Source organism: Oryx dammah, unplaced genomic scaffold, assembly GCF_014754425.2.
Source record: "Oryx dammah isolate SB20612 unplaced genomic scaffold, SCBI_Odam_1.1 HiC_scaffold_2, whole genome shotgun sequence".
NCBI lineage: Eukaryota > Metazoa > Chordata > Mammalia > Artiodactyla > Bovidae > Oryx > Oryx dammah.
The window spans coordinates 40257682-40279468 of NW_024070186.1; the positions used below are offsets into that span (position 1 = coordinate 40257682).

General features: G+C 48.3%; 1 protein-coding gene across 1 annotated transcript in view; it reads left to right on the forward strand.

The window, feature by feature from the left end:
- Positions 1–2191: 2191 nt before the first annotated feature.
- LOC120858679 (mediator of RNA polymerase II transcription subunit 12-like protein) overlaps positions 2192–21787 on the forward strand; it is a 114046-nt gene continuing 94450 nt past the window's right edge. Inside the window, exon 1 of the mRNA XM_040234900.1 lies at positions 2192–2418. Coding sequence (XP_040090834.1) covers positions 2320–2418 — 99 coding nt within the window. The 5' untranslated portion in view covers positions 2192–2319. The remainder of the gene's footprint in view (positions 2419–21787) is intronic.

Below are 21787 nucleotides of genomic sequence, written 5' to 3' on the forward strand. Positions count from 1 at the left end.
AATCCGGAAACCACCGGCCTGAATTGGCTTCAGCTGCCTTGGGAAGTGCTAATAGGTCAGAGTCAAGAGTTAAAAACTAGTCCCCTATCCCCAGTGGCTTATCTACCCCCTGCCCCCCCTCCCATTACCACCGCCTTGGCTTCAAGTCATCAGATTTGAGTGGATAATCAGGGTTAACCATCTCCTGAGCACATACAATGTCCCTGGCAGTATGCAAAGGCTTTGGGGTTAGATTCTGCTCGCACCATCTTATAGAGAATGGAATAGGAGTCTTGAAAATTCCTCAAGGTAGGAGGAACCTGACCCTATCAAGCAAGAGCAGTTCAGGAACCCATTCCTCCCAATTCCAAATTGTGCGCAATAGATCAGAAACTTGTGATCAGTTTGCTTCGTGGCTTTGAGCAAGTCACCGGGCCTTCCTAATGTGACTCGATTTCTCTATCTATAAAAGGGGTACAGTAAAACCTTGTAAGTTTCTTTCCTTTTTTTAAAAAAGGACCAGAGACCTTTACTGTCAAGATCCTGGCACGAAGCGAGGGCTCCATAAATGGCAGCCATCATTCCTGGCCAAGCGCGGGCGCATCCTCCCGGGCGCGCCTCCCGCTGGGCCCCTCGGGACAGACCGGGCCCGCCTCCGCGGCTGTAGTCTCTCAGGGCTCGCGGCAGGTGGCCCTGCATCTGGGTGCCCACGCCCAGAGAGAGCGGGGAGCGCGGGCGGACTGGATGACCAAGGTCTCCCCCTGGAGGATCCCCCCGCCCCACTCCACACGCCCGGCGCAGGTGAGGTTTCCGGCCCAGGCCACGGGGACAGCGACCTTAACAGAGGTCGAGGCGGACTGCCCAGCTCGCGCCGGGAGAGGGGTCCTGGGGGCACCCCCCTCCCTCGCCCACATTCACCCCACGGCCAGCCCCGGCGCCCGGGCCCGCGGGCTGCGCGCTCTGCGGCTGCGAAAACCCGGAGAGGCGGATCGGAGCGCGCTCGCAGCCAACTCCTCCGCGGTCCGGCAGCCGAGCTGGGCATGCTCAGTGTGGCCGCCGCGCCGCCGTCCGCCAACTCGGAAGCTCGCGCTCCTCGGCCGTGGGGGCGAGAACGCCGGCGGCGGCGAGCCGGCGTCGTCCGCCGCCCCCAGACAGTGGCAAACTTCGCGGCGTCCCCGGAGCTCGCCCGGGCGAGACTGATACCTTACAAACCAGATCAAATCCAGTCACCCCCCTCTCCCGCCGCCCCTCATCCCAACCCGAATCATGGAGGCTGCGGCCGCCGAAGTGCCGCCGCTGCCGGCAGCCCCTGCCCACTAGCCGGGGACCAACAGGTAAACTGTCGGTGGCGGGGGGTGGTGGTGGGGAGGAGCTGCGGTCGGGTGAGGGTGGGGGGCGGCGGGCTGAAGGAGCCCGAGACGCCCGCGGGCTCGCTGCTCCCGTCGACGCTCGCTGCCAACCCTCTTCGCGCCCCCTTCCTTCCCCAGCCCCTGGAGGGGCAGCAAAGGGTTAAGTCGGCCCCGAGCCACCGTGAGCACGGCCCCCTCCAGCCGCCGCGACCGCCAGCAGCGCTGCTCGGCGCCTGCCCGGAGCCGCCGAGGGCACCGGAGCCGCGGATGCGCCACCGGAGCCCGGCGGGCGTCTAGGAGGCACTGGCTGCTTCCCCACCGTCCGCATGCCTGTCCCTCCCCAACCCCCCTCCAGGCCAGTCTTCCTCCCAGCCGGGTCCGCGCCCAGGTGGCGGGGTCTGCGGGGCGCGAGCGGGGGAAGGGTCCCTGTCTTAGAAGGAGGGGCGGGGGCGGGCTGCTCCTCAGTCTCTTCTCGGGTTAGGCGGGCCACCCTCGCCTAGGGCGAGCACTTGAGCCACCCGCCTGGGGTGCCAAGAAAAGTTTTTCCCCCCCTTCCCCTGTGCCCCTCCCCCACCCCCACCCTGCTCCCGGCAGGGGTGGGTTTGGGTCCATTGGTGAAAAAAGTCACACGTTCCCATCAGCTGCTCCTCCCCCCTGGGGACAGGGTGGCGGGGTGCGGGGGGGAGGCGGGTGTAAAGGGAGGTCGGCGCCGCGGAAGACCCCGGCGGACCTCCAGGCTCTCGGGCGGCGGTGCGTCCCGGGGGCTCCCGCGCAGGAGGGTGCCCGCCGAAGGCTGCCCCCATCAGTGCGTGTCTGCGTGCCGGGCAGCGGCAGCATCCAACCTGCTTTATTCCTGCCTGCAGCGCCACAGCGAGTGAGCGAGCGAGGAGGGGGGAGAGGGAGTCTGTCTGCAAAGTGCTGCTCCCTGGTGCTCAGAGGCGGCTGCTCCAGCTCCAACTCTCATTCATTTCGCCGGTTAACATGAGAGATCATGGCCGCCTTCGGGCTTCTCAGCTATGAGCAGAGACCGCTGAAACGCCCCCGGCTCGGGCCGCCAGATGTCTACCCGCAGGACCCCAAGCAGAAGGAGGTAAGGGCGCCGGCGGCCTCCCCGGCAAGCGGGGCTGCGCTCCGCAGCGCTGACCCAGGGCCAAGTTGGCCCAGTGGGCATCGCCGGCGCTGCGGGGGAAGGGTCTGCAGAGAGGGACTGGCGGCGGGGGCCGGACCGGGGGGGAGGTGCTGGGGGGACCCCTGGGGGGCGGAGACCGAGCAGCTGTCAGGCCCCGCGCTCCTCTGGGGCGCTCGCTCTCCGGGTGCCGGGTCGCTTCCCGGTTACCGGGCCTTGCGCGGCGCAGCCGGGCGCTTCACCCGGTTCTTCCTTGCGGAAACCCTCTTGCTCCCTCTCCCCCGCCTCTGCCTGCCTTATTTTTCTCCCCGCCGCTTCGGTAAATCCTCGTAAACTTTTTGAAAAATGTTGGAATGCAGTGCCTCCGACACAGGTCTTGGGTTTTGCTCCAGCTGAGCAGGGACGGGGGTGGGGTGGGTTGGGGAAGACCTTTTCTGTTCAAATTTTCCACTTTGGACTGGAAGTCGGTTTTGTCCAGGTGATGAATATTTAGCTGTTTGAAAGTACTTTTGTCTCCCCTCTTCCCTTTAAAAATCAATTTAACAGGGAAACACTGATTTTCTTCCCCAGAGGCGATTGGCTTAATTGCTGGAGGCTGTTTTGTATATGTAAAAGCAGTCAGGTTACCTTGGAAGGGAATGGGTCCCCGGGTTGCTTGTTTCTTTGAGTGAAATTAATTAGAGAAACCTTCACTCTTGAACTAGCCTCAGTGGCCAGAGTAACCATGGCATTTTGTAGTCATGTATATGTTTGTCAGTAGTTAACAAGTAATTATGTAACAACTCTCCAGCTATAATGATCACCCCTGGCTACACAGTTTGCCCAGGGATTTGCCTTTTTTTTTCTTTTTTAAGATCACCTGCTACCCAGCTGTGCTTTGAGTTTGCCAGCTGCAGCCCACCCATCTTCTGTTTTTTCTTCAGCTAAACATGAAGAGAGCACATTTCAGAACTTCTCTTGCTGGGAACCTAAAAAGCTTCTATTAAAAGTTTACAGGGCCACTAATATCATAATAGCTCTCATCCTCTGGAGAAGGGGACAACAGAGGATGAGATGGTTGGATGGCATCACCCACTCAAGGGACATGAGTTTGAGCAAGCTCCAGGAGTTGGTGATGGATAGAGAAGCTTGGCATACTGCAGCCCCTGGGATGGCAAAGAGTTGGACACGACTGAGTCACTGAACTGAATATCACAGAAAGGGCTTTGTAAAGAAGCCGAGGAGGGTCCTTAAGACTTCCCTTTTGATAAATGTATCTGTTTTAATAATAGAGGAAGAATGCTTGTTCTGGTTAAACTGTTCTGTTGATAATGTTTCACAAGGATAAGGAGCTACAACTCCTTTTAGAGGTTTAGCATGTTAAACCTGTGGAGTAATTCAGATAGAAGCTGGGAAGGTTTGACAGGTGGTTCTCAGTGGAGGCTTAACTGGAGGACAGGAGTTTGATGAGATTTTCAGATTTTTCCCCACCCATCTCTCCCTGCTACTCCTACCCAGAATAAAGTTCAGTGTTACAGATGAAATAAACACAACTGGGTGTAAAGGAGGTTAATAACAAACATTTGTGACAGAGGATTATTAAAGTTTTGCTGGGGGTCAGGGACACTAGCTGATTTTCATTATCATGTAATTAATGCCTCATCACATCTTACCAGAGGGCAGCGTAATTGATAGCATCTCCCCAGTTAAGAGACTTCTCAGATGGTGCAGTGGTAAAGAACCTGCTTGCTAGTGCAGGAGATGTAAGAGAGATGCAGGTTCGATCTCTGGGTCAGGAAGATCTCCTGGAGAAGGAAATGGCAACCCACTCCAATATTCTTGCCTGGAAAATCCCCCATGGAGAGAGGAGCCTGGCGGGCTACACAGTCCATGGGGTCGCAAAGAGTGGGAAATGACTGAGCAATTGAACACACACAAACACATCCTTCCTCCCCTTGTTTTCTTGTTAAGGAATGAGGACCTGGGATGCCTTGTGGGACTATTTAACATTTATTCCTCAGGTCAACACTCATTCAGAATTGGGGCCTCTCTGATTCTGGAAAAAATTAATTTTGGATTTTAGGGTGTCATGACAGTTCATGGAACTCTAAAACTAGAAGTGACATGAGAGCTCACTTTTTAGAACTTCTTTTGACAAAGTGAGGCCCAGGAGAGTTTACCTGACTCTAGGTGTGTGGTTAAGGGTTAAGCAGAGGAATTGGACCAGCGAAAATGGTGTCTTCTGTCAAGAGCAATACTGTGTTAAGGGTGATTTATGCTAAATTGTGTTGTTCTAATGTTATTCCCTTTTCCCTGGAGGCAACCAACATTTTATCTCTCTGGAGCAGAGTCAGAGTTATGTGGGGCTGTAGCCAAATTTGAATACAATATGGAACAGGTGCTTGGCTGTTCGGGGGCGGGGCTGTGGTGAGCAGTGTTTCACAAGCTTCGGTTATTTATGCCTTGCCTCAAGAGTTCTCTTCTCCCTCCATCACCTGTACTTCCAATTTTTTCTTTTCCTTTTAGGAAACATCTTCTGTTTCTTAAGCAGTAATTCACAGGACGTCATGGATTTGATGTGATATATAAAAATTCATATGAAATCATGTCTGTATCTCATTTAAAATTTTATTTATTTGATATTACATATGATTATTTGTCCTGAAACAAGACCGTAAATATTAAAACTTTAAAAAGTTCAGTGGAAACCATTGGTGTAGTCCATCAGAGAGACTTGCCCCAGATTGTGGGAAATGCTGATTTTAATGGAAGTATGAGCTTCCAATATAGGCAGATCTGGATTTGGATTCTGGTTCAACCTCTTTGCAATTGTGTGGCCTGGGGCAAGCTGTATAACTCCTCATTTGTAAATTAGTATAATTGTGCTGTTCAGAAAATTTTAAGCACTCTAGTTCTAAACCTATTGCATTTTTTGTGAGGAAAAACCCTCCTCTTGGTAAAGCTATTCTTATTACTGTAACTGCAGCTTTTATTGTTGTTAACTGGTGCTAATAGTGTTCTGGAAACTAGTTCCCAGGGGACAGGATGGAAACTTGCATGAAGACCTCCTGCAGAGATGTGTGGGGGGGGGGGCGGGGAGGGGTGAGGGGGGAACTGGAAGCTTTAACTTGCTTGATCAATTGATTCTGTTCATTTGAGAGCTTGCCATGCCTCAGTGCTCCACAGGACTTGAGTATATCTTGTGTTAAAATACTTTATCCTCTGTCCTCAAGCCTTGAAAACAGGGCCTGAGAAAACTGCAAGGGCTCCTTGATTCCTCCCCCTCCTCTCTTACACTCACCCATCTTGTCCAGTCGGTTTCCCAACTATGTTTCCAATCCACCTGCTGCTCTCCAGTTTCACCAATATGCTTGACTTCTTTTCTGCTTCAGGCTGACTCTTCTCTGCCCCAGGGCTCCTACATGTGCCACCTGGATCCCATCTGCCTTTCCACCCTCACTGCACCATTCCACCTTGCTCTTCTCACCCAAGCCTGTGGTTAGGAGGGTAAGCTTTGGAGCCAGTGTGCTTGGGTTTGAATCCTGGCTCTGCTGTTCACAATACTACTTATGCTCTCCGTGCCTCAGTGTACCCTCTTGCAGACTGGGAGTGAGAATACTTCCTTCTCCGTAGGACTGTTGGAAGATTATATGGATAATAAACATAAAGCACTGAGACCAGAGTAAGGCATGGTTTCAACACCCAAATGTTTGTTGTTCTAAACTCCCACTGGCCTGCTTCATCAGTCAGGTCTCAGCCCAGCAACCTCCTCAGAGGCCTGTCTAGTATAAGTATGTAATTTGTAATTATGTATTTATTTGTGTGTTGCCCCCTGCCCCTGGTGGATCAGTTTCTCCAGGGCAGGGACCAGAGCCGTTTAGAAATCACGGAAATACGCAGCACCTTCTGCAGTTGGTTCCTAAGATGCCCAGGGCATAGGTACTTGTAGGAATATAGGTATGAAGTGGAATGAATGAAGAGAAATCTGGTAACTGAGGGGTGGGGTGTTAGGGAAAGTCTAGGTTAAAGCAGCTTCCTTGTTTGGAGGCTACAAGGCTGAAAGCAGAGGGAAACTAGTATTATGAAGGAAGAGGAGTTTTTACTTCTGGGGTAGAAGAGGCCTAAACAACTGAATAGTAGTAAATGTGTTTAGGAAATCAAATTAGTTAGAAAAATAGGTTGGGGCAGCAGTGAGATTTCTAGGCATCGGGAGCCATAGAAACCCACCAGCAGGGTCCTGGCAGAGGATGGCCTGGTGTGCAGGGACAGGGGCTGCCCAGGAGTGAGGTTTCGGAGAAGGCAATGGCACCCCACTCCAGTACTCTTGCCTGGAAAATCCCATGGACGGAGGAGCCTGGTGGGCTGCAGTCCATGAGGTCGCTAAGAGTCGGACACGACTGAGCGACTTCACTTTCACTTTTCACTTTCATGCATTGGAGAAGGAAATGGCAACCCACTCCAGTATTCTTGCCTGGAGAATGCCAGGGACGGAGGAGCCTGGTGGGCTGCCATCTATGGGGTCGCACAGAGTCGGACACGACTGAAGCAACTTAGCAGCAGTAGGAGCAGCAGGGTTGGAATGGCTGCGTGGGGATAACGTGTCAAACTCAGCACACCTGTAAGGCTTGTTAAAAATGGATGGCTGGGTTTTTTAGACTGAGTAGGGCTGAGGGGGGCTCCACCTCATTTGCATTGCTAACAAGATCAAGATGATTGAGCTGCTTGTCCGCGGCTCCACTTTGAGGTACTGACCTAGAGAGAAGGTGGCATCCAGTTCTGCAGGGGCTGGAGAGCTTTTTCCATTGCAGGCAGGGCAGGATTAGATATGTCAATATATTAGGCTGAGGTTGCAGTAGTTTAGTCTCACAGCTCATCCAGGGCATGGTAGGCTTTCCCCAGAAGGTGTCCCCTCCCTTAGCTCTAAGGGAATGAGATGTCTTAGCCCCTTCCAGTATCTTTCCATCACACTTAGAATAAAACTCAAACTACGTTATGCCTTCAAGGCCCTACCAATCTGTCCTTGCTCACCTCCACAACCACTGCCTGTAGTTAGACCCCCTGGCTCTGCCTCCTGGCCCCATCATGTACTGCCTGTTTGGCTCAGATCTGACCTGTGGAATGGGATAAGATAAGATTTGACCAGTGCCTGGCACACAGATGGTGCTCAGTACTGGTCAGCTACTGTTGGTATGACCCTTCCCTCATTAAATGGTCCCAGGGCTTCCTTGTCCTTAGAATAACACGCACGGGCCTCTGCCCTTGGAGGGCTGGCCCCTTCGTGACTTGCTTAGCCTCCTCCAGGCTGTGTGGCGGGTCCACCTCTCTCCTCATACGCCCAGCTCCTTGTGTCTGCGTCCTTGTCCCTCATTGCTCCTGTGGTCATGTTTCTTATCATTGACTTACAGAGAATCCCGGGCAAGGGGGCCTTCCTGTGACCCATCTTCTCTCATCCTTGTTAATTCACTGTTTTGTGTTAAAAAAAAAAAAAAATTTTACTAATTTTTATTTCTGGCTGTGCTGGGTCTTTGTTGCTGCGCAGGCTTTTCTCTAGTTGCAGTGAGTGGTGAGTACTCTAGTTGTGGTGCACAGGCTTCTCATTGCTGTGATGTCTGCTGTTGTGAAGCACAGGCTGTAAGGTGCTTGGGCTTCAGGAGTTGTGCTCTCCGGTTCTAGAGCACAGGCTCTGTAGTTGTGGACCAGGGATCGAACTCGTGTCTCCTGCATTGGCAGGCGGATTCTTTTCCACTGAGCCACCAGGGAAGCCCCTGTTAGTACATTTTGTGCTGCTTGTCACTGTCTGAAATTCCATTATTAGGGTCCGTATCCTCTCCCTTGTCTTCCTTCCACACTAGGATGTCAGCTGCATGGGAGCAGGGGCTTGTCAATGGTGTTCACAGTTGGGATGAGACTAGGTGCTCAGTAAATAATTCTCGAGGAAATGAATAAAACGCAGAAAGAACTCTTAATGAGCAATTGTATTTATAACTTGACTGTCCCAATGCTTGTTTTATTTTGGTAACGCCTGTTTTCTTGTTAGCATCTAAAACCCTTAAAACATTAAATGCTTATTTTTAGCCACAGCTGGGGAAGTTGAGGGGAGGGGAGGGAAAATTTGTTTCTCAACAATCTTTGAGATGGGAATGTTGATGAAGTTGTTCCGGAGGAGAGACAGGTTGACCAGTTCCCTGGGGGGATTAAAGGGCAGCGCTGGTTAAAGAGAAAACTTACTGGGATAAATTGACTGGCCCCAGGGCCCCATGATGGAAATGGCAAGCCACTCCGGTAGTCTTGCCTGGGAAATTCCATGGACAGAGGAGCCTGGTGGGCTATACAGTTCATGGGGTCACAGGTGTTGAACATGACTTAGCGACTTAAACCACCACTGCCAGGGCCCCATCATTTACCTCCCTCAATACCAGTGTTTGCGAGGGACGTCTATATTTAACTTATGTGGATATTCTGGCCTGAGACCCTTAGGCCAGAACCAATGTAAGAAGCACTGAGTCAGATTTTCCTGCTGCTCACAGGAGTGTTGCCACCCAAATTTCATGGCAAAGGAACTCAACTGGTTGTCATTTCTCAGGGGCTGCCATTGCCTGCAGGAGCATTGTCAAAGATGCTCCTTAAAACTGCTGCCATAATGCCCTGCCTCCACTCCAGACCTGCTGAGTCAGAATTTCTGGGAAGGAGGTAGAGGAATTTGCATTTTAAACATGCTTTCTAGGTGATTCCTAAACATACTGAAGTTTTGAAAGCCACTGCTTTAATTTGTGTCTTTACTTGTAGAGACCGTTATAAGCCAAACTCCCCCTTAATCCTACCTGCTCCCCGCTATTTGATGTGTTGGAGTCTTTAGATAAATATGCCGTTCAAAGTGTTAGTATAGTGCAAATGCATTTAGCTACTTTCCCCCCTGAAGTTCTGTTCTTATACTTGTGGTTCCCAGCATAGGCTTATTTTCCATCAGCTGTACGTGGTTTATGGCAGACTAGAATTCCATGCCTTGGGCTTGAGATATTCACAGCTCCCTTTTGTGTGCACTTGGCTAAGTTACTTGGTGCTTCACTTCTTGCTTTATCCCATGAGCATGTTCTTTGAACATATTGGAGGCTACAGAATTTTATGTTTGGGGTGGGAGGGGGGTTCATGTTTGGGAACGCATGTACACCTGTGGTGGATTCATGTCAATCTATGCCAAAACCAATACAGAATTGTAAAGTAAAAATTAAAAATAAATAAATAAATTAAAAAAAAATAAAGCAAACAAAAAAAAAATAAAATAGTATATGAACATTAAAAAAAAAAAAGAAGAATTTTATGTTTGATCATGGGCCTGGGCTTTCAATTAGGCTTTTTGGGAATTTATGTAAGGCTCTTCACTTGGTGAGCAGCCACCATTCTTCAGCCTGGTGGATATTTCACTTAGTCTGGGACCTGTAGATATAAAATGTGATTCCTTAGATGGAAGACCAAGCAGTGAGGTCTGGAAGGCAAAGTACCTTGAGTGAGCACTAAGTGGGAGAAGATGAGGATGAACGGAGCCCTAGGATTTTAGTTGAGGCAGTTAGCAGTGCCTCTCTTGGCTGTGTATCCGCCCAGGTGAAAACAAAACAGAGGTTGGAGAATGGAGTAAGTGGAAATTCTAAAGAATTGTGATGGTATTGGGTTGGCCAAAAAGTTTGTTTGGGTTTTTTCCAAAAATGTTGTAGGATAAACCGGAACCAACTTTTTGGACAACCCGATGCTTGTTCTGAAATGCTCTTTTAATGAGGTTCTGAACCCCGATTGTGAGACTTCTTGACGCAGACTAGGCAGGAATTAGAGCAGGTGGAGGGATCCATAAGGAGAGTGAACATGATTAAAGGTTTCCTTTCCCAGTGTTCCCTTTGCAATGATGAGAGGAGCTGGTGGACTTAGCCTGGAGAAGGGCTGACCTCAGGTCTGATTTGGGAAAGCCAGGTGGAGGGAGGCGCCTACCTCCTACACATTCCAGTCTGAGAAGGGAACATGGAAATACTTGGACTTTTCATCGTCTTTAGAAGATTTCTGAAGTTGGATGATGGCGGCAAGGAAGTTCGTTATACTATCCTATTTCTCTGTTTTGGAAAATTTACATTAAATGTCTTATGTTACACAATAAAATGCTTTCTACTTAAAAGATATGCATGTCTACATAATCTGGAAGAAGACATGTAGATAATTGTCATCTCTTGAGAATGGGTTTGTTGTTCAGCTGCTAAGTTATGTCCGACTCTATGCAACCCCATGGACTGTATAGCCTGCCAGGCTCCTTGGTCCATGGGATTTCCTAGGCAAGAATGCTGGAGTGGCTTGCTGTTTCCTTCTCGGGTGGGGGTCTTCCCCGCCCAGGGACTGGACCCACGACTCTTGGTCTCCTGCATTGGCAGGCTGATTTTTTACCACTGTGCCACTAAGAATGGCTTTAAGGGCGGTTTTTTTTTTTGGTTACTAATCTGTATTCTGTGTTATACCAGTTGATGTGCACTACCATTGTTATTGGAGGATATAACTTAAAGAGCAATTATTAGGTGACTTTGAGTTTACAGGAGTGCAGCTTTGTTGTTGGTTCCAAACCAAGCTAGAGTCCCTTTAGCTGAGGTTTAGGCAGAGGGTTCTCGAGGGTGTAGGTGTAGGCACTTATGACCTGTCAAAGCTGGGATGAGGCTGGGTTAGGGGCTGTTACATGAGCGTTCCAGCCCTATCACTTAAGCTGTGTGATCTGGGGTGCTGTGTCATTTTCCTCAACTATGATCTGGAGAGGATGATACCTAATCCTCTAGAGTATGAGAAGGAGCGCTGTAAACTTAATTGTTACCACATGTTGAGGTATCAATTCAGTGGTGTGCCAGAGCAGGCTTATAGCAGCTGATCATTAAAATTTGAGGAATTTTGTGAGCTGGTTAATATCATGCTGGTGGCTTTAATTTTGGCACCAAGGGAGTATTTACAACAAGGAGTTGGCAAATACTATAAATTTGGGGGTTTTGTTTTTAGTTTTTTCAGAAGCTGGCTGTGAAGCATTTACCAGAACGGTGCTGGATATGGTTATATTGTATTTTTCTGTAAGATGTTGTGCCAAAACCAAAACAACTTTTTGGCCAAGCTAGTATGTACCAGGTGCCTTGTTGGCTACTTCACCATCAGTCTTATCCCCTTTCCCCTACCTGCTGCTGCCAATTCACTTCAGTCGTGTCCGACTCTGTGTGACCCCATAGACGGCAGCCCACCAGGCTCCCCCGTCCCTGGGATTCTCCAGGCAAGAACACTGGAATGGGTTGCCATTTCCTTCTCCAATGCAAGAAAGTGAAGTCGCTCAGTTGTGTCCGACTCTCAGCGATCCCATGGACTGCAGCCTACCAGGCTCCTCCATCCATGGGATTTTCCAGGCAAGAGTACTGGAGTAGGGTGCCATTGCCTTCTCCGTTCCCCTACCTACTTCCCACACAAAACATTTCCCCCCCTAAAGCCAGATCCTCAGTTTCTTTGCCTCTCCTGCAGTTTGAGATGGCTGAATTCTGGCTAGATAGATTTAATGGAAATCTGCTTTGTGGCTGACTGCTGGGGAAGAATATATTTCTTTGCTGAAAAAAGTAAAGGCATGGGAGACAGTGCCCTCTTTTAATGCCCCGAGAGCTGCTATCTTTGGAAAATTAATAAGAGGGGATGGTCGTGGGAGCTAGGGCACCTGTCTTGTGACCCTGAGGCAGTGAGCCTGTGGATGAAAGTGGAGATGACGGAATGGCTTTATGAAATTGTAAAGCTACTGAACTGATCTTGGGACCCCCCCTCTCCATGGGCTTCTTGAGAAGTAAACAAGAGCTGTCCACATGGTTTAAACCATCTTTGAACCAGTTGTCGGTCTGTTGAAAGTATCTAATGTTGTCATGATGCGCATGCTTGAATGCTCAGTTGTGTCCAACTCTTTGCCACTCCATGGAGTGTAGTGCGCCAGGCTCCTCTGTCCATGGGATTATCCAGGCAAGAATACTGGAGTGGGTTGTCATTTCATACTCAGGAGGATTTTCCCAACCCAGGAGGATTTTCCCAACCCAGGGGATTGAACCTGCGTCTCTTACATCTCCTTCATTGGCAGGCAGGTTCTTTACCACTAGCACCACCTGGGAAGCCCAGTGTTGTCATGGTACTTTCCATTTATATTTTGTCCCCCTCAAATCATCACAGACTGAGAGAATCCCAGAGAGTACACCTTCTCAGAATTCTCTTCCTAGAACAGCAGAAGACAAAGATCACCTGCTTCTTGTCTGTTTGGTTAATTCTGCGCAGAGCCTCTCAGAAGTGGAGGGCTTGCTCACAAGGCTCCTTTATTTCCATTTCTGGTGGGAAGAGTTGTGGTGGGAAGAGGAGGAGAGCCTTCCTCTTTTCTGTTCAGAGTGGGGGACCCTGTGAGTCTGTACCATTCTGGGGGGAAACCAGGTATGTTTGGAGCTGGATGGGTTGCTCTGACTTTCTCATTCAGTACCAGCAGACGCTGAGTCCCACAGAGGTTAAGATGCTTCCTTAAGGCAGATCTCCACGCAGCACTTGTGTGCCCTGATCTGTCCTTACAACTTTACTTGCCCTGCCCTTTGCACACAGCCTCCACAGCTGGTAAACACCCTTGTGTTACTCTGGCATTGAGAACTACTCTGCATTTTAGGGCACCCAGCGCCTCTGTGAAAGCTGGGGACCGTTCAGCCATTTGTCTGATCTCGGAGCTTGCCAGAACCTTGAGTGGTGTCTCCTGGGCAGAGGAATGCTCTGGAAGCTCAGGTGCTCTCATCTTCCTGTTTCTGGTGGTAGGTTCTTAGCCCTGTCCGTAGCCTCTGGTGCAGCTAGATATCTCGGTCACAGGCCTTTGTGGAGTGTGTTGGGGAGTAATCCTGTCTAGCTTTCATTTTCTTGGGTGAGATTCTCCTTTATTTGTAGGTAGCTTAGTTGGAGTTACAAACACTTAAGGTGTACCATTTGCCTGCTTTCAGGGAGCAACATTTATTAATACATGGTATTCCCAGGGTCAGCAGAGCCTGGTGGGCTGCTGTCTATGGGGTCGCACAGAGTCAGACACGACTGACGCGACTTAGCAGCAGCAGCATTCTGTATAAAGGGATCCCTCTTTCATATAGTCATGAAGTGCTAGGGCCTGAGAAGAGGAAAATTTTAGCTCCTGGGTTTTATTTTCCACCTTCCAAGGGAAGTAGAACTCTATATATGCATGCCAAACAGATCCTGTCATTTAGTCATTATTAATGAGCACCTTGTAGGCACTTTGCCAGCTGTGGCTTCATGAGGACAGGGCCTAAGACTTGTATTTCCTACCATGTTCCTGGCTTGGAGCACAGTGCCTGGCCCACACCTCGGACTCAAAATGCCTTTCATGAATGGGAGTGTGAGTGAGTGCTGAGCATGTTGGAGATGGTCCCGGGTCCCTGAAGACTTCAGTCCAGAGCAGCGCTTTTCATCTGGGGTGATCCCCTTAGGGACACGGGCAGTGTTTGAAGACATTTGGGGTTGTTACAACTCTGTGTGTATTAGCTGCTGTTGGCATCTAGTAGGCAGAAGCCAGGGGACGAGACTTACATTCTCTGGTACTAAAGACAGTCCCCCACAACCAAGGCTTATCTGGCCTCAAATATCAGTGGTTCCCAGATTGAGAAAACCTGGTCTGGAGGAAGTGACATATCTGTAAATAAGGAATACAGTGTTTGGATATTCTTTGAGAAGGATGTACAAAGTGCTATGGAGATGATAGGGAGTGACCCAGCTTTTGACAGGACCTAGTAAAGGAGGTGAAACCCACTCCAGTGTTCTTGCCTGGAGAATCCCAGGGATGGGGGAGCCTGGTGGGCTGCCATCTATGGGGTCGCACAGAGTCGGACACGACTGAAGTGACTTAGCAGCAGCAGCAGCAGCAGTAAAGGAGGAGGTTTCAAGCCTTGGAGTTGGAGGATGTGTAGGGTGGATGGGGCTGAGGTGTGGTGTGGGGTGTGCAGTGGGGAGCTGGGTTGGAGTGGGAAAGAAAGTTGGGATCAATGTATGGGGTCCTTTGCGTGCTGTGTGGAGGTGTCTGGATGTTATGGTCGAGCCCATGAGGTGGCCATTCACGGGTGTGAGGGGAATGAGATTTAAGATGAGTAAGGGTCACGGTTTGAGGGGACAGTGCTTCTGAGGGTCATGTTGAGGCAAAATGACCCACTGGCTAGACGGTCGCTGACATTGGAGGCCCGGGGATGGGTCTGTTAGGCTTCCATGGCTGCCATAACAAGTTACCACAAATGAGGTGGCCTGAAACAATGGAGGTTTATTCTCTTGCAGCTCTGGAGGCCAGCTGTCTGGAGGGAGCATTGCTGGGGCTGGACTCCGGCTGGAGCTCTAGGGGCGAGAGCTTGCTTTCCTCACCCAGCCTTTGGTGGCGCCAGACATCCCTTGGCCTCTTTGTGGCCCACATGCGTCTGTCTTATTTCTGCCTCTGCCTTCACATGACTGGCTTCTCCGGGTGTCTGTCCTTCTCTGAGTGTGCCTTGTAAGGACACTTGTTACTGGATTTGGGGCTCACTTGGATAATCCAGGATGAGCTCATCTTGAGATCTTTAACTTAATTATCTCTGTGAAGATCCTTTTTCCAAGTAAATAACACTCCTAGGTTCCAGGATTTGATAGGATACTCTGGTGGGTCCTATGGGGCTTGGGAAGAAAGAGTAACAGGGATTTAGGAGAAAGGTTATTGAGGTGGAAGAGTTGGCAAAAGTGGATGTGTAAGGTAAGAGGGGCGAGTAAGAGGATATACCAATATGTTTAGCTTAGAGCAGTGACTCCCAAATTTTCTGATTTTAGGACCCCTTTATAATAAACCTTGTTTAGGGTGCCATAGAGCTTTTATATCTCAGTACTTACAGTATTAGAAATTAGACATGAGGAATACTAGAAAAATGTAGTAATTCATCTACAAATAATGATAAAACCAATTTCATATTTAAAATGTTTTTATGAGCAATATTTTTCCAAGCAACAATAGTGGAAAAAGTGGTATTGTTTTACATTTTTGTGAATCTGTTTAATGTCTGGATTCTCACATCTAGTTCTCCATTTAGTCCGTTACAGTATGTTGCTTCGATTGAAGGATATGAAGAAAATTTGGTCTCACCAATACGTAGCTGGAAAGTTTTTGGGAATCCCAGCGGTCTTTGAAATGGAGAACACTGGCTTATACAGTTGGGTGGGTAGCTGATTGATGGTAGTCCTCAAGCGAAACAAAAGAACTTGTTAAATTTTTTTCCCAAGGGTGGGAAGGTTGGGGAGGGGAGTAGAGCGTCCCAGTTCATTTTTAAATATTTTCGATTGGAGATGCCTCTGGGGAATCCAGGTTGCACTGTATAGAGGTAGTACAAATGTGGATTTTGGTGTGATTTTTGTGTTGAAGTCCTGGCAGTGACTGCCTGTTCAGAGTGGGCAGAGAAATACAGGACCAGGCAGACTGTGGACCCCTGCCGCAGCACCTCCAAGGCGGGGAGTTGTTGAGGGTGACGAGTGGTCCAGAGGGAGAGCTGGCATCACCGTTAGCCTCTTGTTAGTTTGGCAGTTTCCCTCGTCAGGGCCTTTGCACGTGTGCTTCCTGCGGCCTGATTGTCTTCTCTTTATCACTGCAACTGATGGTCAGCACTCAGCACAGTTTATGTTTTTCTTATTTGCTCTGTCCTCCCACCAGTATAAGTTTCATCCCCCACTGATAACCAGAGGCAGGGAGGGGGTGTGGGATATGGTTGGGGTTAAATAAATATTTGTTGATTGGATCTAGTAACTGGGGCAGTCATTATTAACAAATGGTTCTTAGAAGCCCTGTGTAAGGGCACAGTGATGCTGGGAAATATAAGACATGGTTCCTGCCGTTGAAGAACTCTGTATGGAAGATTAGCAGCCCTGTGTGGTAGAAACTGATCAGGGAGGGGTCAGCTCTTTGAGAATTAGAGATGTCTTCAGAAATATGGATGTTTTCAAGGCCTTCTAGGCAGAGGGTGTGAGGAAAGGCACCGAGATGGGAAATGGATGTGATCTTTGGAGGAATTGGATGTAGTTCAGTAAAGCAAGAGTGTATTGAATCCTAAACTTGAACATGTCTTTAGATTTGGGAGCAATTGAGAGGAGGAGATTAAAACTGCTGGAGAGGGCTTCCCTGGTGATTCAGTGGTAAAGAATCTGCTTGCCAATGAAGGAGACACTTGCCAAATGAAGGTTTGATCCCTGATCTGGGAGGATCTCACATGCCCGCAGCAACTAAGCCTGTGTGCCACAACCGCTGAGTCTGTGCTCTAGAGCCCAGGAGCCGCAACTGCTGAACCCACGTGCTGCAACTACTGATGCTTATGCACCCTAAAATCTGTGCTCCCCAACAAGAGAAACCACTGCAATGAGAAGCCCATGTACCACAACTGGAGTAGCCTCCACTCGCTGCAACTAGAGAGAAATCCTCGCAGCAACGAAGACCCAGCACAGCCAAAAATAAATAAAATTATAAATAAAAAATAAAGCTGCTGGAGAGAGAAGAGCTGTCTGCTGGAGCAAGGCTGGCTTGGTCCTGGGACCAGGGGACCAGCGTCCTACTGGGAGCGACCCCTTATGTGTAGTGTTTCACATGACTACCTCTGAGAAAGGACGGGAGGCACGACATACACAGATCTCCCTGTTTACTTTTAATTTTCTACAAGCATTTCCAGAGTCATTCTGAATGTGTAGAGATTTTCCTCAGCAAGAATTAACTCAGCCTTCAACCCACATCCAATGTGCCCCAGCTCAGATATGCAAATGCTGCCTTGTCAATTAAAATTTGGTGGAATTTGCTGCTTTCCTTTTCCAGCCATTTCATTCATGGATTAATCTCACAGGGTTGTTGAGGTTAGGATTGTTTAAGGGATTGGCAACAGGGAAGAGGTAAGACAAACGTATTTTGTCTTAAGTGTCATTGGAATTTTTTTTTTTTTTTTTTTTTTGGCTAAGGTGCTGGTTTACATAAAGGTATAGAAGCACTATCAAAACTATGTCCAAGGCAGTGCTAAATAATTTATATTTCTCCTGAGTTCTGCAAGGAAGGTTAATATTGACATTGCTTAGGGTTTTTTTTTGTTTTTCTTTCTTTCTTTTTTTGAAGCTCTACACAGTGCTTCTGTAGACCGTATGGAAAATATTTTTGGGGTCAGAGCTGTTTTTACTCTTTGGTCAGTTGTAGACTAAATGTCAACTGCTTCTTTTGAAAAAGGAAGATTGTGAACTGGAGACCCTGTTTACATCTTGACTACTCATATGAGATCTGCTTTTGTCACCATTAAATAATCGAAATGCATTTGAAGTTTTATTTTCATTTACTTAGTACTTGATACGTACTTCCCACTGCACTCAGTGATGTGGGGGTGTAGGAAAGAAATAGAAGTCTGCTTCTGTCCCCTCTAGAACAGTGCTTCTCAAAATATCTGTGGTGAAGGGCCAGTTTTTTTTTTAAAATTAATTTTCAATCTGTTGCAGACTGATATAGATGTATGATAAAAATGAATCACTAGAAAAATGAAATGCGGATTGAATGTACTGGCAGTATCAAGTTGCTATGAAAGTTTCCAAGCACTTCTCAATTTTTGCATATTGTTCTTGTTGAGGACCGGTAGCAGTTTCAGACCACACTCTGTGTAGCACAGCTCTAGAAATGAACATCTGGCTCACTGATGCACAGAAAACAATTGAAAAAAATGACTAATGCATTGGCTTTTGTTTATTTTAAAATTGAGGAATAACATATTCCTCATCCTCAGTACTGAATAACATGTTCAGTACGTTGCAGAAGGGCTTCCCAGGCCGCTCAGATAGTAAAGAATCTGCCTGCCAGTGCAGGAGACAGGGATTCGATCCCTGGGTCGGGAAGATCCCCTGGAGAAGAAAAGGGCAAACCACTCCAGTGTTCTTGCCTGGAGAATTCCATGGTCAGAGGAGCCTAGTGGGCCAGTCCATGGGGTTGCAAAGAGTCTGACACGACTGAGTGAGTAACACTTTGACTTCACAATGTATAAAGTGCCATGTTCCATCAGGAGAGCCCATGTTGATTGTGTTGGCTATTCTGAAGGCTTTACATGTTTGGTTTTATGCCAGCCTCATGAACACCTCTTGGGTGGATACTATTATCTCCTTTTTTACAAGTGAAGAAACTGAGGCACAGGGGAGGGATCACCGGGGTCGACTTTACTTTCCCAGGGTCTGTTAGCTGCATCGTGATGGAGTTGAAATTGGACATCTGAGACTGTGCTGTAAACCATCCTGCTCTATATATAGGATGGCTAAAAATGCTGCATGAGTTCAGGAAAGAGAGGGTTGGAATACTTGGAGGTCTCACTGGAGGGTGTAGGTGTGAGGGTCAGGATGCGAGTGAGTGGGGACAGGTTGCAGTCTATCTTTCCTAAGAAAGAGCTGCAGGTAGGGTGAGTGAGGTGCCATGAGGGAGAGGACAAGCCTCTGAGATCAGGCTTGGAGTCCTGGAGTCCTGGCAGGCTGCTGTGGGGGGCGGTGATGAGCTCACCAGGCCCTGCTGTCAGATTTATCTCACTAGCTCATGCTTAATAAATCCAGACGGGGAGAGAGAGGAGTCTGGGAGGCTGCGAGGGAAGCGGCTGTAGTAACCAAAGCAGGAAGTAAAAAGACTGATGAGGGCTTTAAACAGGACTAGAGAAGAAGAATTGGCAGTTGGTGACAAATTGGTCAAAGGAAACGAAGGAGAGAGGAGTGTGGAAAATGCATCGATTCCTTGGACACTATTCAGCTGGGATGGTAGTAGATCCTGTTGCTTGAGGATCTCCGGGTGGACACATGTTTGTGCTCAGTCTTTAGAGAATTACCTGATTGCTGGATTGAAATGAATATTCGGACTCTCCTTCCTACACACCTCCCTCGCCCTGTGGCATGAACTGGTTTACTTGAAGGTCTGATGATTCAGAGGGCTTTGGTTTATACCACTTGTCCCCTGCTTTAAACCTCACCTTCAATACCTGTTATTCAGCCCCCCACAGGCTGCTTTGATGGTGGTAAACATCCCGAATTGCTTGGAAGGTTGGCTTAGCTCCGTGGAAGAGGTGGGAGTGAGCAAGCCTCCCTAAAATAAAAAGGGTGGAGGCTGAGAGGTGTTAACAGAGGCTGACTTTCAGGCTGCACTTTTGGAGGTGGACTCCGGACATTGGCTTTCTTGGCTCAAAATTTCTAGGTTTAGCCTCTCTTTTCGAGTACGCAGATGAACAGCATCACCACCCCCACTAACAACAAAAAAGAGACATTCCCAGCTAACTCGTCATTGTAGAGCAGTTATCCCCTAATTAAAAATAGTTCACATTAAAAAAAAAATCTTAAAAAATAGAAAGTAAAAATCAAATAGTTATGAGATCTAAAAAACTATATTTTGAAGTAGTATTTGAATGACAGTCACAGTGATGTTTTTGAAACCTAGCAGAGATCTCAGGTACTTCTGAAATCATCAGAAAATCTAAATAATTCTCACATCATTTTAGTATCTCTTAATATTTTTAGAATTTTGTAAATCCAGTGATGATTTTTTTTTTAAATTGTCAAACATGGTGAAAGAAAAGTGAAAGTGAAAGTTGGTCAGTCGAGTCTGACTCTTTGTGACCCCAGTCCATGGAATTCTCCAGGCCAGAATACTGGAGTGGGTAGCTTTTCCCTTCTCTAGGGAATCTTCCCAACCCAGGGATCGAACTCAGGTCTCTTACATTGCAGGTGGGTTCTTTACCAGATGAACGGCCAGGAAAGCCCTTTGAACCTGGTTCATTAATTAAATAATGGATTAAAAAAAAGAGACATTCCCAACCTCTGTCCTCTCTCCCAGGCAGGAAGAAGGATGTCCTGCAGTTTCAGTTGATTTTTCCTGCACGCTTTTCGTCTCTGTCACCCATCAAGTTTCCCTTTTTGTGAATTTGCAGTTCATTTGGTGGCAGTCACCGACACCTTCCTATTGGTGTGCACCCAGTGTGGGGTCAGGGGTGCACTTAGGCATGGGGTAGAAAGAGCCAGGATGGGGGCATAGTGAATTAGTGCACTGGATGGTTAACTTCAGAGGTCAGAAACCATGGCTTGGATTAGTTTTTTCTGCCTTCGGATCACCTAGCCTAGTGGGAGGCAGATTTAGTACTAAGTGCCAGATATGATTTGCAGGAGGAGTCTACATTAAGATGCGATTTCATTGCACGAGTCGTGTGGGACGGTGACTTACCTGACCTGTGGGGGCTCCAAAGAGGAAGCTATCTTCTGAGGCTGCCTTATGTACAGTTCTGGGCACGATCAACTACGGACACCTTAAGTGCCCTTTCCCACATTCTACAAGTCTGAAAGTATTTTTCTTTGGTAGATTTCCTGAGAGCCACATCCAGGTGTTTGATATCCGAGGGTGACATGCATTTGAAGGTGATTTGAATATAAATTAATAGGCTACAGTTACTTAGAGTGGAATAAATGCCAAGTATATTTGGATGTAATTTGAATCAGTCTTTCTCACTTCCATTGAAGGGGGAGGGCCTGCCTGTCTCATGGTTGAGGGTGAGGGAGGTTTTTGTGGGGAGTCGGGTCCCCAAGAGTCTCAGCACATCATCCTTGGTGGATGTTTCCATTTGCTTCGTTGGAAAGTTACTGAGTCCCTGGATGTGCTGGTTGATAAAAAACCATAATGGCAATGACTGTGATGAGCCTATATATGTATATGTTTTGGCCGCACCATCCCCAGTCAGGGGTTGAACCCAGGCCATGGCAGTGAAAGCGCCGAATCCTAACCTCTGGATGACCAGGGAACTCCCGTAAGCCTTCTTAAAAGTGCTTAGTGTGTACCTGTGACCGTGTTGAGTGCCTCACGTGTTTTTTCTCTTATCCTTTACAGTAGGCCTGGGAGGTGTATGGAGGTATCTCCATTTCACAGACAAGAAGGGAGCTAGGATTCTAGTAGAGCTTGATTGAAATCTTACCAGTCTCCTCTAAGATCTCACAGTCTTGAAGAGCCCATTGAGCCTGCTGGGGGCCTGATTGTCACGTGGCCACTTAAGCACGTCCCTCGTCAGTCTGTTTCTCAGCCTGTAAATGGGCACTCGTCCTGCCTGAACCATTTGACTCTGAGGAAGATGGGTGTGAATATTCTGGTAAAAGGCCAGGGAGGAGTATTATTGTGGTCACGATTTTCTCTTCTCTTTTACCTGCTGCTCAGTACTGGTGTGAAGATCGGACTGCCTTCTTTGTGTTGAGCTCACATCCTCTGGGGTTCATCTGGGTTCCCACTGTTAGTGATTGCTAGCCTGCAGTTGGAGTTTCGGGT